Raw genomic sequence first — 14,873 nt, forward strand, 5'->3', positions numbered from 1 at the left:
GACAGGGGGATGGGGGTTTCAGGATGGAGGGGACACATGTGTACCCATAGATGATTCATGTTGATGTATGGCAAGACCATCACAATATTATAAAGTAATTTATAAAATAAATTATAAAATAAATTAATTTTTAAGTCAAAAAGAAACAATTTCTAGAGAAACCCAGTGATGGGATGATTTCTCTAAGTGATATCAGCAAAGTAACAGGTCAATAGGTTCAACTGAGAAGCAATTCATGAAAACCATACACTTCACTTTGTGAAATAAACTCATGCTTATTTCTTTTTACAGAAAGTTTCAAATTTAGTTTAAATAAAACTAGACCTTAGTATCATCTACCACTTCCACTACCTCATCATTTTTAGAATTGATAGGCTACTAAGAGTAAAAGTCTTAGTCACTCAGTCGTGTCCAACCCTTTGCAACCCCATGGACTGTAGCCCGCCAGACTCTTCTGTCCATGGAGTTCTCCAGGCAAGAATATTGGAGTGGGTTGCCATTTCCTCCTCCAGTGGATCTTCCTAACCCACTAATCAAACCCAGGTCTCCCACATTGAGGGAAGATTCTTTACTGTCCAAGTGACCAGGGAAATCCTTTCCCTTTTGTTTTAATTTATTTTTTTTTTCTTACAGATGACTTAAGTTTGGACCAAGTTCTAAGATAGTTTTTAACAGGATTTGTCTCCCAATTAATATATATCTGTCCAAGGAAAAATATGTTCTAAAGTTCAAGAATAATTTTACTATCTGAGAATCTATGAAGAAAGATCTCAAGCTCAGGAACAAATAGAAAAAATAATTTACCATTACTTTGAGTTTGCTTTTATTTTTTAAGATGTCATAATTTCACCATTAAATCTGTCCTGTGAGTTCAAGATCAGTGGATTATCCTATCTTTCTTTATATTTTGTAGTTAACTGTTCCCTCCACCACTTCTGTTTTAGAATTTCACTGTAAAAGACTCATAAGTTCAAATGAAATAAGAGGTACCTCTCTTTTTAGACAGGAGAAGGTGAGCAACTGGTCCAATTTATGAAAACAAAATCCCCACATTGCTGGAAATCAGGGTGGGTGTGTAAAGACTCAGTGCCAACATCCTTCAAAAACCAGAGTTACTGGCTGGGAATTGTCCGATCTCCAAATCTGCCTGCTCACAGTCAAGGCTCATCTGTATATTACAGAGTTCAGAGCTTCCCTGGAAGGGAGACACTAAATGACAAACACACCAACTCAAAAAACAATGTGAACAATCAGTCACTTGAATTTGTGTAACAAAAATAAATTTTTAAAGAAATAAGCCATGCTTCTCTGAAATGAAGTGATCAACCAAACATTTAGTACCTACTTATTGCCTGCTCAGTGGCTCATGTCTGACTCTTTGAGACCCCATGAACTGTAGCCTGCCAGGCTCCTGTGTTTATGGAATTTTCTAGGCAAGAATATTGAAGCGGGTTGCCATTCCTACTCCAGGAAATCTTCCCAACCCAGTGATCAAACCCACGTCTTGTCTCCTGCATTGGCAGTCGGGTTCTTCACCATTGAGCCCGCCTATTTTAAGTGTTACTTCTTAAAAGCCATAGAGAGTTTTTTTTAATCATAAATGGATGTTGAATTTTGTCAAAGGCATTCTCTGCATCTATTGAGATAATCATATGGCTTTTATTTTTCAATTTGTTAATGTGTTATATTACATTGATTGATTTGCGGATATTGAAGAATCCTTGCATCCCTGGGATAAAGCCCACTTGGTCATGGTGTATGATCTTTTTAATGTGTTGTTGGACTATGATTGCTAGAATTTTGTTAAGGATTTTTGCATCTATGTTCATCAGTGATATTGGCCTGTAGTTTTCTTTTTGTGTGGCATCTTTGTCACGTTTTGGTATTAGGGTGATGGTGGCCTCATAGAATGAGCTTGGAAGTTTACCTTCCTCTGCAATTTTCTGGAAGAGTTTGAGCAGGATAGGTGTTAGCTCTTCTCTAAATTTTTGGTAGAATTCAGTTGTGAAGCCATCTGGACCTGGGCTTTTGTTTGCTGGAAGATTTTCAATTACAGTTTCAATTTCCATGCTTGTGATGGGTCTGTTAAGATTTTCTATTTCTTCCTGGTTCAGTTTTGGAAAGTTGTACTTTCCTAAGAATTTATCCATTTCTTCCATGGTGTCCATTTTATTGGCATATAATTGCTGATAGTAGTCTCTTATGATCCTTTGTATTTCTGTGTTGTCTGTTGTGATCTCTCCATTTTCATTTCTAATTTTATTGATTTCATTTTTCTCCCTTTGTTTCTTGATGAGTCTGGCTAATGGTTTGTCAATTTTATTTATCCTCTCAAAGAGCCAGCTTTTGGCTTTGTTGATTTTTGCTATGGTCTCTTTTGTTTCTTTTGCATTTATTTCTACATTAATTTTTTAAGATTTCTTTCCTTCTACTAGCCCTGGGGTTCTTCATTTCTTCCTTTTCTAGTTGCTTTAGGTGTAGAGTTAGGTTATTTATTTGACTTTTTTCTTGTTTCTTGAGGTATGCCTGTATTGCTATGAACTACAACAAAGGAAACTGTAAGCAAGGTGAAAAGACAGCCTTCCGAATGGGAGAAAATAATAGCAAATGAAGCAACTGACAAACAACTAATCTCAAAAATATACAAGCAACACCTGCAGCTCAATTCCAGAAAAATAAATGACCCAATCAAAAAATGGGCCAAAGAACTAAACAGACATTTCTCCAAAGAAGACATACAGATGGCTAACAAACACATGAAAAGATACTCAAAATCACTCATTATCAGAGAAATGCAAATCAAAACCACAGTAAGGTACCATTTCACGCCAGTCAGAATGGCTGCTATCCAAAAGTCTACAAGCAATAAATGCTGGAGAGGGTGTGGAGAAAAGGGAACCCTCTTACACTGTTGGTGGGAATGCAAACTAGTCCAGCCACTGTGGAGAACAATGTGGAGATTCCTTAAAACACTGGAAATAGAACTGCCATATGACCCAGCAATCCCACAGCTGGGCATACACACCAAGGAAACCAGAATTGAAAGAGACACATGTACTCCAATGTTCATCACAGCACTGTTTATAATGGCCAGGACATGGAAGCAACCTAGATGCCCATCAGCAGATGAATGGATAAGAAAGCTGTGGTACATATACATAATGGAATATTACTCAGCCATTAAAATGAATACACTTGAATCAGTTCTAATGAGGTGGATGAAACTGGAGCCTATTATACAGAGTGAAGTAAGCCAGAAAGCAAAACACCAATACAGTATACTAACACATATATATATATGGAATTTAGAAAGATAGTAATGATAACCCTGTTTGCGGGACAGCAAAAGAGACACAGATGTATAAAACAGTCTGGACTCTGTGGGAGGAGGAGGGGATGATTTGGGAGAATGGCATTGAAACATGTATAATATCATATAAGAAACAAATTGCCAGTCCAGGCTCGATGCAGGATACAGGATGCTTGGGGCTGGTGCACTGGGATGACCCAGAGGGATGGTACAGGGAGGGAGATGGGAGGGGGGTCCAGGATGGGGAGCACATGTACACCTATAGCAGATTCATGTTGATGTATTGCAAAACCAATACAATATTGTAAAGTAATTAGCCTCCAATTTAAATAAATAAATTTAAATTTTAAAAAAAGGAAAAAAAAAAGTCTCTCCTTACTATTTAAAAAAATAAATAAATAAAAGCCATAGACTGAATTAGGTCCTGTGAGATTAGAAGGACCTGTCTGTGGTTTAGAAGTCTAGAGTTTGTGCCATCAGAAGAATCAGTTTGCAAAACCAGGGCTAATACACAAAATAATTAGTATTAAAATACAAAAAACCAACAACTTGATAGTCAAAACTTTTCTCATGCAAGGGTGAATAAATTCAAAGAAGTGGGGCAAGGGAAAATATGACACAAATAAAGAAATCATCTAGAAATGAATGAATCCATATAAAAATTGAGCGAAATCTCCAGGGTTTCTTACCTGCACTCATGCTGCAGCATTAAATGGCATGATCACCAGTATATAATTATCACCACACTTTCAACTGGACAATATATCTTTATAAACACTTTCTTATGAAACTTCCTAACATTTTATTGGAATGACCTCATTTATCTTTCCATTAATAATAAAAAAATTACTATTGTCTCCACTTAGTAGGTGTTCCCTAAGACCAGAGGAATAAAATGAACACTGAAGTGTAATTAGGGTAATTAATTCACTAGGTCACTAGTTGAATTTGATCTGACAGTTTTAACCTCTAGTTTAGTACTCTGCTAAGAACAGTAGCAGCAACAAGAAGGACAATATAATGTATCTAGTTCCTTGGGGTTTTAGGGAAAAAGCTAAAATGGAAACATGAGGCACTATATTGTTGATTTTCAACATCATCAATACACATGTCATCAGTGTTCTGCTAGGAGATAAAGTCTGTTAAACCAATAAGCTCCCCTTAATTACCTGGGCTGCTATAAATGTACATACACAGATACTGGTGTTAACATGTTCATTGAATTTAATAAATTACCTCTCCTAAGGCATTCCACAGTTCCTCATCTGAATGCTCATTAAAAGGATCCAAATTTTTCCTCATTGTTCCAGCAAATAAAACAGGTTCCTAAATGCCACAAAATAAGGAATGTTATTACTTTAATCTCTTTTAATTTTACACCAATATTTATAGAATAGAATTAAAATACAAAATATTAAAATTCACTGTAATTATTAATAGGGTTGTATTTACTTATAAAACAATATATCTAAAATTATTTTCCATTGTACAAAGTATGCTACAAAATATTCTCCAGACTGTTGAACACTAACAGAACAAAGTGTTGAAGTTTTTTCATCCTAAAAAAAAAAAAAAACTGAAGAAGGGAAGGGAAAATTTGATTTAAAAAAAATGAATTCCTGGTAATATCTGCTTAAACATACACACACACAAACTAACTGAGGATATAATTACTTGAGAAACTTTACATTAAGATCTATGTAAATTAACTGCCAATTCTGGTGTGATGCTGGGAAATATGAAGAGCACAATTAGTTGAGGTTTGTGCCTCAAAGCAAAACTGTTAAATACTTTCACACTTCAACTGAAGAATAAACTATGATATTTTCTCCATTCGTAAAACAGCCTTCTGGGATCGGGAGTCTCTCCACACGTGTGACTGGAAAAGCTCCACACGTGCAAAAAGAATATCAACTACTGGGGTCTGCAGCACCCCTGTCCATGGAGAGATCACCTCTGATTCTGCATCAGCTGATCCTCACATTCTCTCACCTGTGTGTCAGGATCACCTGCCTCACAGAATCTCGTTATTAACTACAAGGCCAGGATGACCTGAAACCCACTGTGATGTGAGACATAGTAAAATTTTAAACAGTTCTTATTCATCCATACTTCAGGGGGACCCACAAGTAAATTACTCTGGAAATATATGCCTCCTTCTGAATTTCAATAGAGAATCTTATACATAAGCTCATGTAGGCCATTTATATTTTCTTCTGGAACTTTCTAGTAAGCAAGATCATAAAATATGTGCAGCAGAGATGAATCCAATTGGCTCCTTTAATGGAAGTGGGTAGAACAAGAGGATGTGCCTGTGTGGGAACAAGAGGGGATCTGAATCTCCCACAAGTGCCAGAACTGCTCAGAATCACCATGTTCAAATCCCACATGGCCTCGCGACTGGACTTTCCTCCTCATTTCACAAAAGGCAGAGAAGGAAGATGAATACAGATATTTCTTTTCTTCAGCATGAAGGAAAATAACAGAGAGACTCCCATCCCATCTTTTCTTGTTGTCTTAGTTTTATGTCTGGTGAAAGAGAAAAGCATGAAGGCACAGGGCATGTCACCAAAAGATATGTATCCCTGAGCAAAATCCAAAATTAAAAATACATTATAAAGGTAGCTTCATTTGCACAAATCTGATCAACTGGCTGTATGCCTCCAAAGCACTGAAAATCACTGGCCATAGAATGTTTCAAAACAATTATTGAATTGAACTGAAAAATCCTGACAACCAAATGTAAGGTCTCATTTAAAACTCTTAGATTTAGGATCAAAATCTAAATAACTATGTAAGCAATAGTAAGATTTCCTTGTCAGGCGAATAAACACCTTTCTACTTCAGATTTTTAGGGGAAAAAAAAAAAAAAACTTTTTATTCTTTGTAAGATTCCAACATGCAAGAAATTTCTCTTCCTTTAGCTGTGTATATGAGGTTCACACAATATACCAAGGTGAAGGGAGGCTGATCTTCCATATTTCTCCCTCTCCTCTGACTCCCCTCCACCTTCCAACCAAGGGCCTAAACTATGGACAGCATTCTACTCTGGGGTTCAAAATGAGAGACTCTTCAAAAACTTATATTTGAGGAGATAAAGGGCCTGAAACAGCCCAACTGATAGAAGTGAGTTAGAGTCTCTTTGCTTATAATGATAATAGAAATGTCTCTTTACCCATCATAGATTATGTGACCTGAACATTTTTTTCCTTCAGGTTCCTCTCATAGAGCAAATTCCCATCCTGTAAGAGGTCTAAGGTTTGAAATGTCCACCTAGTTTTCAAAGTATATTCTTTGGGAAAGTATATTCTTAGGTAAAGGATTACCTAAGTTAATCTATGGCCTTCCCAGTGGCTCAAGTGGAAAAGTATCTGCCTGCAATGCAAGAGACCTGGGTTCAATCCCTGGGCTGAGAAGATCGCCTAGAGAAGGGAACGGTTACCCACTCCACTTTTCTTGCCTGGAGAATTCCATGGACAGAGGAGCCTGGTGGGCTACAGTCCATGGGATCACAAAGAGTTGGACTCAATTGAGTGACTAACACTACTAAGCTAATCTATGAAAAAAATCATTGACTACACTAAAGCCTTTGACTGTGTGGATCACAACAAACTGTGGAAAATTCTTAAAGAGATGTGAATACCAGACCACCTTACCTTCCTCCTGAGAAACCTGTATCCAAGTCAAGAAGCAACAGTTAGAACCAGACATGCAACAATGGACTGGTTCCAAATTGGGAAAGGACTATATCAATGCTGTATATTGTCACTATGCTTATTTATTATGTGCAGAAATGCGAAATGCTGGACTTGATGAAGCACAAGCTGTAATCAAGATTGCCGGTAGAAATATCAATAACCTGAGATATGCAAATGACACCACCCTTATGGTGGAAGGCGAAGAGGAACTAAAGGGCCTCTTGATGAAGGTGAAAGAGGAGAGTGAAAAAACTAGGTTGAAACTCAACATTCAAAAAATGAAGATTATGGCATACAGTCCCATCACTTCATGGCAAATAGATGGGGAAACAGTGGAAATAGTGACAGGCTTTATTTTCTCTGGGCTCAAAAATCACTGCAGATAGTGACTGTGACCATGAAATTAAAAGATGCTTGCTTCTTGGAAGAAAAGCTATGACCAAACTAGACAGCTTAAAATGCAGAGACATCACTTTGCCAACAAAGGTCAGTCTAGTCAAAGCTATGATTTTTTCAGTAGTCACATGTATGAATGTGAGATTTGGACCATAAAGAAGACTGAACACCAAAGAACTGATGCCTTTTAACTGTTGTGTTGGAGAAGACTCTTGAGAGTCCCTTTGACTGCAAGGAGATTAAACCAGTCAATCATAAAAGAAATCAATCCTGAATATTCACTAGAAGGACTGATGTTGAAGCTGAATCTCCAATACTTTGGCCTCCTGAAGTGAAGATCCGATTCATTAGAAAAGACCCTGACCCTGGGAAAGACTGAAGGCAGGAGGAGAAGGAGATGACAGAGGATGAGATGGTTGGATGGCATCACTGACTCAATGGATATGAGTTTGAGCACGCTCTGGGAGGTGGTGATGGACAGGGAAGCCTGGTGTGCTGCAGTCCATGGAGTCACAAAAAGTCAGACATGACTTAGCGACTGAACAACAAATGAAAAAAAAAATCACTTTATTTTTAAAAGACCTTTCCTCCTTACTAAAGCAGTGAAATGACTCACAGCATTACCTCGTTTGTGAGGGTGGTTTCAGAGGTTCAGGAGAACAGGCCCAGGGACCCCATTTAAATTTTAATCATTGATTTCATAATCAGAGCCTCTATTATCACCTGCCTCACCTTCTCTTTAAAAATCTCCTAGTAGGTGACGAAGCCTTCCAAACACTGGGGGACTAAAATGGGATACTTTGTAGAAAGAAGAGTCCCTTACTTCTGAGTCCCTGACCAGCGCCTGAAGCTACTTCAGACTGAGCTTCAGTCAGAGCCCTCAGACACTCTGTAGGCCTTAAGGAGGTTTTGTTGTTGTTCTTGTTGTTGTGCTCAGTCATGTCTGACTCTTTGCGACCCCACTGCCTATGGCCCGCCAGGCTCCTCTGTCCATGGAATTTTTCAGGCAAGAACATTGGATCGGGAAGCCATTGCCTACTCCAGATCTTCCTGACCCAGAGATCAAATCTGTGTTTCATGCATATCCTGCATTGGCAGGTGTATTCTTTACCACTGTGTCACCTGGGAAACCCCAAGGAGGTTCTGGTAATTATTACCAAACCACTGCTGAGTGTCATAAAAAGAACAAAAATTAGGCATTGTAGTAAGTCACCACTTAAATCTACACTGTCAGACTAAAAGGATATATTGAGCAATTACATATGTTTATTTAGCACTATTAGATGGAATAACATAGTTTAGTAAATTAGACTAGTTCAAAATCAGCAAAATTTTAAGCAAAACTTGTAGAATAAAAAGAAAGACTTATTCAAACATTAACTGAAGCTACATTTTTCTTTAAAGCCAGCAGACAATTTGTGAACAATGTCTGTTTTAATATGTCAGTGTGTTTTATGAGTAGTATTCATTTCAGTTTCTGCTCATTCAACTTTCATCACTTACCAAATAAGAAACTGTTATATTATCTTCAAAAGGCAGTACACGTGTTCATGGTAGACACATACAGCAAGAGCAGATAAGGTATTTATATGAATGATCATTTCTGATAGACACTATTAAATTACCTCCAAGCAATAAACTTAATAAATTAATCTTATAAACAAGTGCAAGCAGAACACTTCAGTATAGAGATGGTAGGACACACAACCTGCATGTAAATAAACACTAAACTTATTGCCCCACGTGTATTTTTTCTGAAGGCACATAATTAAATCCCATATAATAAGTTAGTAGCTCTGCAGGTAAAGAGGCACAACGCAATGCAGGAGACAAAGGAGACTTGGGTTTGATCTCTGGGTCAGGAAGATCCTCTGGAGAAGGAAACAGCAACCCACTCCAATATTCTTGCCTGGAAAGTCTCATGGACAGAAGAGCCTGGTGGGCTCCATGGACTTGCATAGAGTTGGACACGACTGAGCAACTAAGCATACACCCACAGAGCTGGCACTGCAGATTGAGGAAAACAGACCCTCTTATTCAATATAGTATTTCAAATGGAACTTTAGACTCAAAATTGTTTTTATCATGGTTTAAAGTTTACACTTTTTAATCATTTGTGCCATATTCAATACTAATTTTTTCCTTTGTTTCTAATAAAACACAAGAACATATTAGGCATGTGATCAAAAAATGACCACTCTGAATCAGAATATTTAATGTAGTAAACTGATAATCCCTTGGCGCAACTGTAAAACTGAAAATAGCAGTCATATTAGACCTTTTGTATAGGATGCTGGAAGACAAACTTCTCATCTTACAAAGAAACCTTACCCACTAACCTTCAGAGGTTTAAAACAACCTGAGATGAAGGAAAAAAATATATACAAGTGGTTACAAAAAAAGCAGATAAAGCACAACACTTTACCCTAATCATCTCAGTCCCAAACCAGGAAACTGATCTCCACTAAAGAATATTCTCAAGTGTAGCTACTTGAAATGAATGAGAATATGTTCTCATTTCTAATCTGAGGACCTTATTTAAGAGGTAGCTAGCATTCCTGATTCAAAAATGAGTAATCACCTGAAGTTGCTTTAAATCTTGGTTTCTTTTTCTTCTTCTTTTTAAATCCTATACCCTCTGAATAAACTGATCATCACCAATAAAATCAGAAGAAAACAGTCTTTATCCAAGAAACGAAAATAATTTAAGTCCCATAAATTCCTCCTTCAGGGGTTTCAGAGAGAAGTTCCATGGGATTTAATAACGACCTCAGTGTCAGAAACAAAGGGCTGACGGCATTAGACTAGACTTTAGTTGTATTTCTTTACTAATAACAGTACATCTACCTCTTCTCTTTCAGTTTTCTTTTTTTTCCCTCAGTAAGAAAAAAGGGAAAGAAAACCATGTAATCAGGGAGAAGTCAAAACAGCTCTGGTTCACCTTCAACCTACTGAAGAAAACTCAGGGAATGGAAACATCAAAAGAACAGAGAGGTCTGTTTAAAAAATACTCAGCTTTGGCTTTGATTTAAAAAAATTATCAAATATAAAAATAAATCTGATTAATCATGATAAAGATTATGGCTGTGCCAACACTTGCACTGTAAATATAAATATTGAATTTGCATGGAATCCTTCTTCAACTGAAAACGTATTCTTTGTGCCAGTAGCATAAGGTGCAGGGAATCATCCAAACAGGTTCTGAAATCCACTTTCCAGATCCTTTCAGATAAGCAGCTACTCCATCAATATAATCTCACCTTGATGTTCTTTCTGGGGAACATACTCAACTACTTCAGATCCTGAGCACAAAGAACACATATATTTCATCTACCTGTTCTGTTTAAGGAAATTATCTAGAAAAAACGTTCATGTTTTATTTTTAAATCATGAAAACAAGCTGAGGAGTTAATTCTTAAGATTATAGTATCTGTCTTTGAAAGTTCCCCTCAGGACTACAGGACTGATTGTCTATGTCCCCACTCCCCTGCCTCTGGTTCCTACAAAGGTCTATGCTGATATCATGTCTTCACCAATTCTGACCTGCTTGTGGTAGGATCAGCAGTGATGGGGGTGAGCCTGGGAGAGAGAGGAATCACTCCAGAAGCTTTCTCCTGTTCCTCGATCACAGGGAACAGGGAGCCATGAAAGATGTTGCAGACCTGGATCAACCTAGTGAAGCAACTCACAAAACAGTACTGGCTTTCCCTCTACAGATTCTACTCAGCTTCCTAGGTTCCCGAAATCAGAGTGTTGACACACAAGCATCACTGCTTCCTACTCATTTCAAGACAAAGTGGATGCAAGCTCTTTGTGCTTCAGTTCAGTTCAGTTTAGTCGCTCAGTCGTACCCAACTTTTTGTGACCCCATGAACTGCAACACACAAGGCCTCTCTGTCCATCACCAACTCCCAGGGTTTACTCAAATTCATTTCCGTTAAGTTAGTGATGACATCCAATGATCCCATGCTCTGTCGTCCCCTTCTCCTCCCACCTTCAATCTTCCCCAGCATCAGGGTCTTTACAAATCAATCAGTTCTTCACATCAGGTGGCTGAGGTATTGGAGTTTCACCTTCAACATCAGTCCTTCCAATGAACACTCAGGACTGATCTGCTTTACGATGGACTGATTTGATCTCCTTGCAGTCCAAGGGACTCTAAAGGGTCTTTTCCAACACAGCAGTTCAAAAGCATCAATTCTTCAGTGCTCAGCTTTCTTTATGGTCTAACTCTCAAATCCACACATGACTACTGGAAAAAACAAAGCCTCGACTAGATGGACCTTTGTTGGCAAGTAATGTCTCTGCTTTTTAATATGCTGTAAAGGTTGGTCATAACTTTCCTTACAATGAGTAAGCGTCTTAGTTTGATGGCTTCAATCACCATCTGCAGTGATTTTGGAGCCCAAAAAAAAAAAAAGTGTGTCACTGTTTCCACTGTTTCCCCATGTATTTCCCCATCTATTTGCCATGAAGTGATGGGATTGGATACCATGATCTTAGTTTTCTGAATGTTGACCTTTAAGCCAACTTACACTCCTCTTTCACTTTCATCTAGAGGTTCTTTTGTTCTTCTTTACTTTCTGTCATAAGGGTGGTGTCATCTACATTATCTGAGGTTATTGATATTTATCCCAGCAATCTTGATTCCAGCTTCTGCTTCATCCGGCCCAGTGTTACACATAATGTACTCTGCATATAAGCTACATAAGCAGGGCGACAATATACCACCTTGACGTACTCTTTTTCCTATCTGGAACCAGTCTGTCGTTCCATGTCCAGTTCTAACTGTTGCTTCCTGACCTGCATACAGGTTTCTCAAGAGGCAGGTCAGGTGGTTGGTATTGCCATCTCTTTCAGAATTTTTCACAGTTTATTGTGATCCACACAGTCAAAGGCTTTGGCATAGTCAATAAAGCAGAAATAGATGTTTTTCTGGAACTCTCTTACTTTTTGAATGATCCAGTGGATGTTGACAATATGATCTATAGTTCCTCTGCCTTTTCTAAAACCAGCTTGAACATCTGGAAGTTCACAGTTCAAATATTGTTGAAGCCTGGCTTGGAGAATTTTGAGCAATACTTTACTAGTGTGTGAGATGAGTGCAATTGTGTGGTACTTTGAACATTCTTTGTCATTGCCTTTCTTTGGGATTGAAATTAAAACTGACCTTTTCCAGTCCTGTGGCCACTGCTGAGTTTTCCAAAAATGCTGGCATAGTAAGTGCAGCACTTTCACATCATCTTTTAGGATTTGAAATAGCTCAACTGGAATTCCATCGCCTCCACTAGCTTTGTTCATAGTGATGCTTCCTAAGGCCCACTTGACTTCACATTCCAGGATGTCTGGCTCTAGGTGAATGATCACACCATCGTAATTATTTAGGTCATGAGGATCTTTTTTGTACAGTTTTTCTGTGTATTCTTAATATCTTATGCTTCTGTTAGGTCCATACCATTTTTGTCCTTTATTGAGCCTATCTTTGCCTGAAATGTTCCCTTCATATCTCTAATTTTCTTGAAGAGATCCCTAGTCTTTCCCATTCTGTTGTTTTCCTCTATTTCTTTGCACTGATCACTGAGGAAGGCTTCCTTATCTCTCCTTGCTATTCTTTGGAACTCTGCATCCAAATGGGTATATCTTTCCTTTTCTCCTTTGATTTTAACTTCTCTTCTTTTCATAGCTATTTGTAAGACCTCCTCACACAGCCATTTTGCTTTTTTGCATTTCTTTTTCTTGGGGATGGTGTTGATCCCTGTATCCTGTACAATGTCATGAACCTCCATCCATAATTCATCAGGCTTCTGTCTATCAGATCTAATCCCTTAAATCTATTTCTCACTTCCACTCTATAATTGTAAGGGATTTGATTTAGGTCATATCTGAATGGTCTAGTGGTTTTCCCTACTTTCTTCAATTTAAGTCTGAATTTGGCAGTAAGGAGTTCATGATCTGAGCCACAGTCAGCTCCTAGTCTTGTTTTTGCTGACTGTATAGAGCTTCTCCATCTTTGGCTGCAAAGAATATAGTCAATCTGATTTCAGTGTTGACCATCTGGTGATTTCTGTGTGTAGAGTCATCTCGTGTTGTTGGAAGAGGGTGTTTGCTATGACTAATGCCTTCTCTTGGCAAAACTCTATTAGCCTTTGCCATGCTTCATTCTGTAATCCAAGGCCAAATTTACCTGTTACTCCAGGTGTTTTTTGACTTCCTACATTTTCATTCCAGTCTACTATAATGAAAAGGACATCTTTTTTTGGTGTTAGTTCTGAAAGGTCTTATAGGTCTTCTTACAACCATTCAACTTCAGCTTCTTCAGCAGTACTGGTTGGGACATAGACTTGGATTACCATGATATTGAAATGGCTTGCCTTGGAAATGAACAGAGATCATTCTGTCATTTTTGAGATTGCCTCCAAGTACTGCATTTCAGACTCTCTTGTTGACTATAATGGCTACTCCATTTCTTCAAAGGGTTCTTAACCACAATAGTAGATATAATGGTCATCTGAGTTAAATTCACCCATTCTAGTCCATTTTAGTTCACTGATTTCTAGAATGTCGACATTCACTCTTGCCATCTCCTGTCTGACCACTTCCAATTTGCCTTGATTCCAGTTTCCTATGCAGTGTTGCTCTTTACAGCATCAGACCTTGCTTCCATCATGAGTCACATCCAGAACTGTGTGTTGTCTTTGCTTTGGCTCCATCCATTCCATTCTGGAGTTATTTCTCCACTGATCTCCAGTAGCATGTTGGGCACCTACCAACATGGGGAGTTCATCTTTCAGCGTCCTATCTTTTTGCTTTTTCATACTGTTCATGGAGTTCTCAAAGCAAGAATACTGAAGTGGTTTGCCAATTGCCTTCTCCAGTGGACCACACTTTTCAGAACTCTCCACCATGACCCATCCATCTTGGGTGGCCCTACATGGCATAGCTTAGTTTCATTGACTTAGACAAAGCTGTGGTCCATGTGATTAGACTGGTTAGTTTTCTGGGATTGTGGTTTCAGTCTGTTTGCCCTCTGATGCCCTCTCTCAGTGCCTACCATCTTACTGGGTTTTCTCGGACCTGGACATGGGGTATCTCCTCTCAGCTGCTCACCACTCCAGCACCTCACTTAGACAAGTAATTTCAAGTAAACACACCAACAGATTTTTTCCATCTCTGAAGCCAGCAAGACATTGTAAACTCAAAGGGCTCCTGGCTAGAGCCAGGAGGTAAGATTTTGAGTGTCTTCTTCTGACACATATTGGCACATGACTCACAAGTGAATAACCCATTTCTAAACTGATACTGTCTAAAAGAAGGGAAACAGCACTAGGAGTAATATCTCTCAGATTTATGCTTATTCACTTTTGTTGTGGTTTGCAGGATCCTTTTGAGTGGGATGGTAGGAAAAAAAATGGGGAAAATATCTGATGAGAACATTATTCAGTTCAACTAACATTTATTTTTTAAAAGTA

At 38.3% G+C, this 14,873-nt stretch overlaps 1 protein-coding gene across 1 annotated transcript in view; it reads right to left on the bottom strand.

Moving 5' to 3' along the window:
• Positions 1–14,873, bottom strand: part of LOC113902491 (multidrug resistance-associated protein 4-like) — a 227,084-nt gene that overhangs the window by 37,145 nt on the left and 175,066 nt on the right. The window contains exon 27 of the mRNA XM_027557826.1: positions 4,547–4,636. Coding sequence (XP_027413627.1) covers positions 4,547–4,636 — 90 coding nt within the window. The remainder of the gene's footprint in view (positions 1–4,546; positions 4,637–14,873) is intronic.

This window comes from Bos indicus x Bos taurus, chromosome 12 (genome assembly GCF_003369695.1).
Source record: "Bos indicus x Bos taurus breed Angus x Brahman F1 hybrid chromosome 12, Bos_hybrid_MaternalHap_v2.0, whole genome shotgun sequence".
Lineage (NCBI taxonomy): Eukaryota > Metazoa > Chordata > Mammalia > Artiodactyla > Bovidae > Bos > Bos indicus x Bos taurus.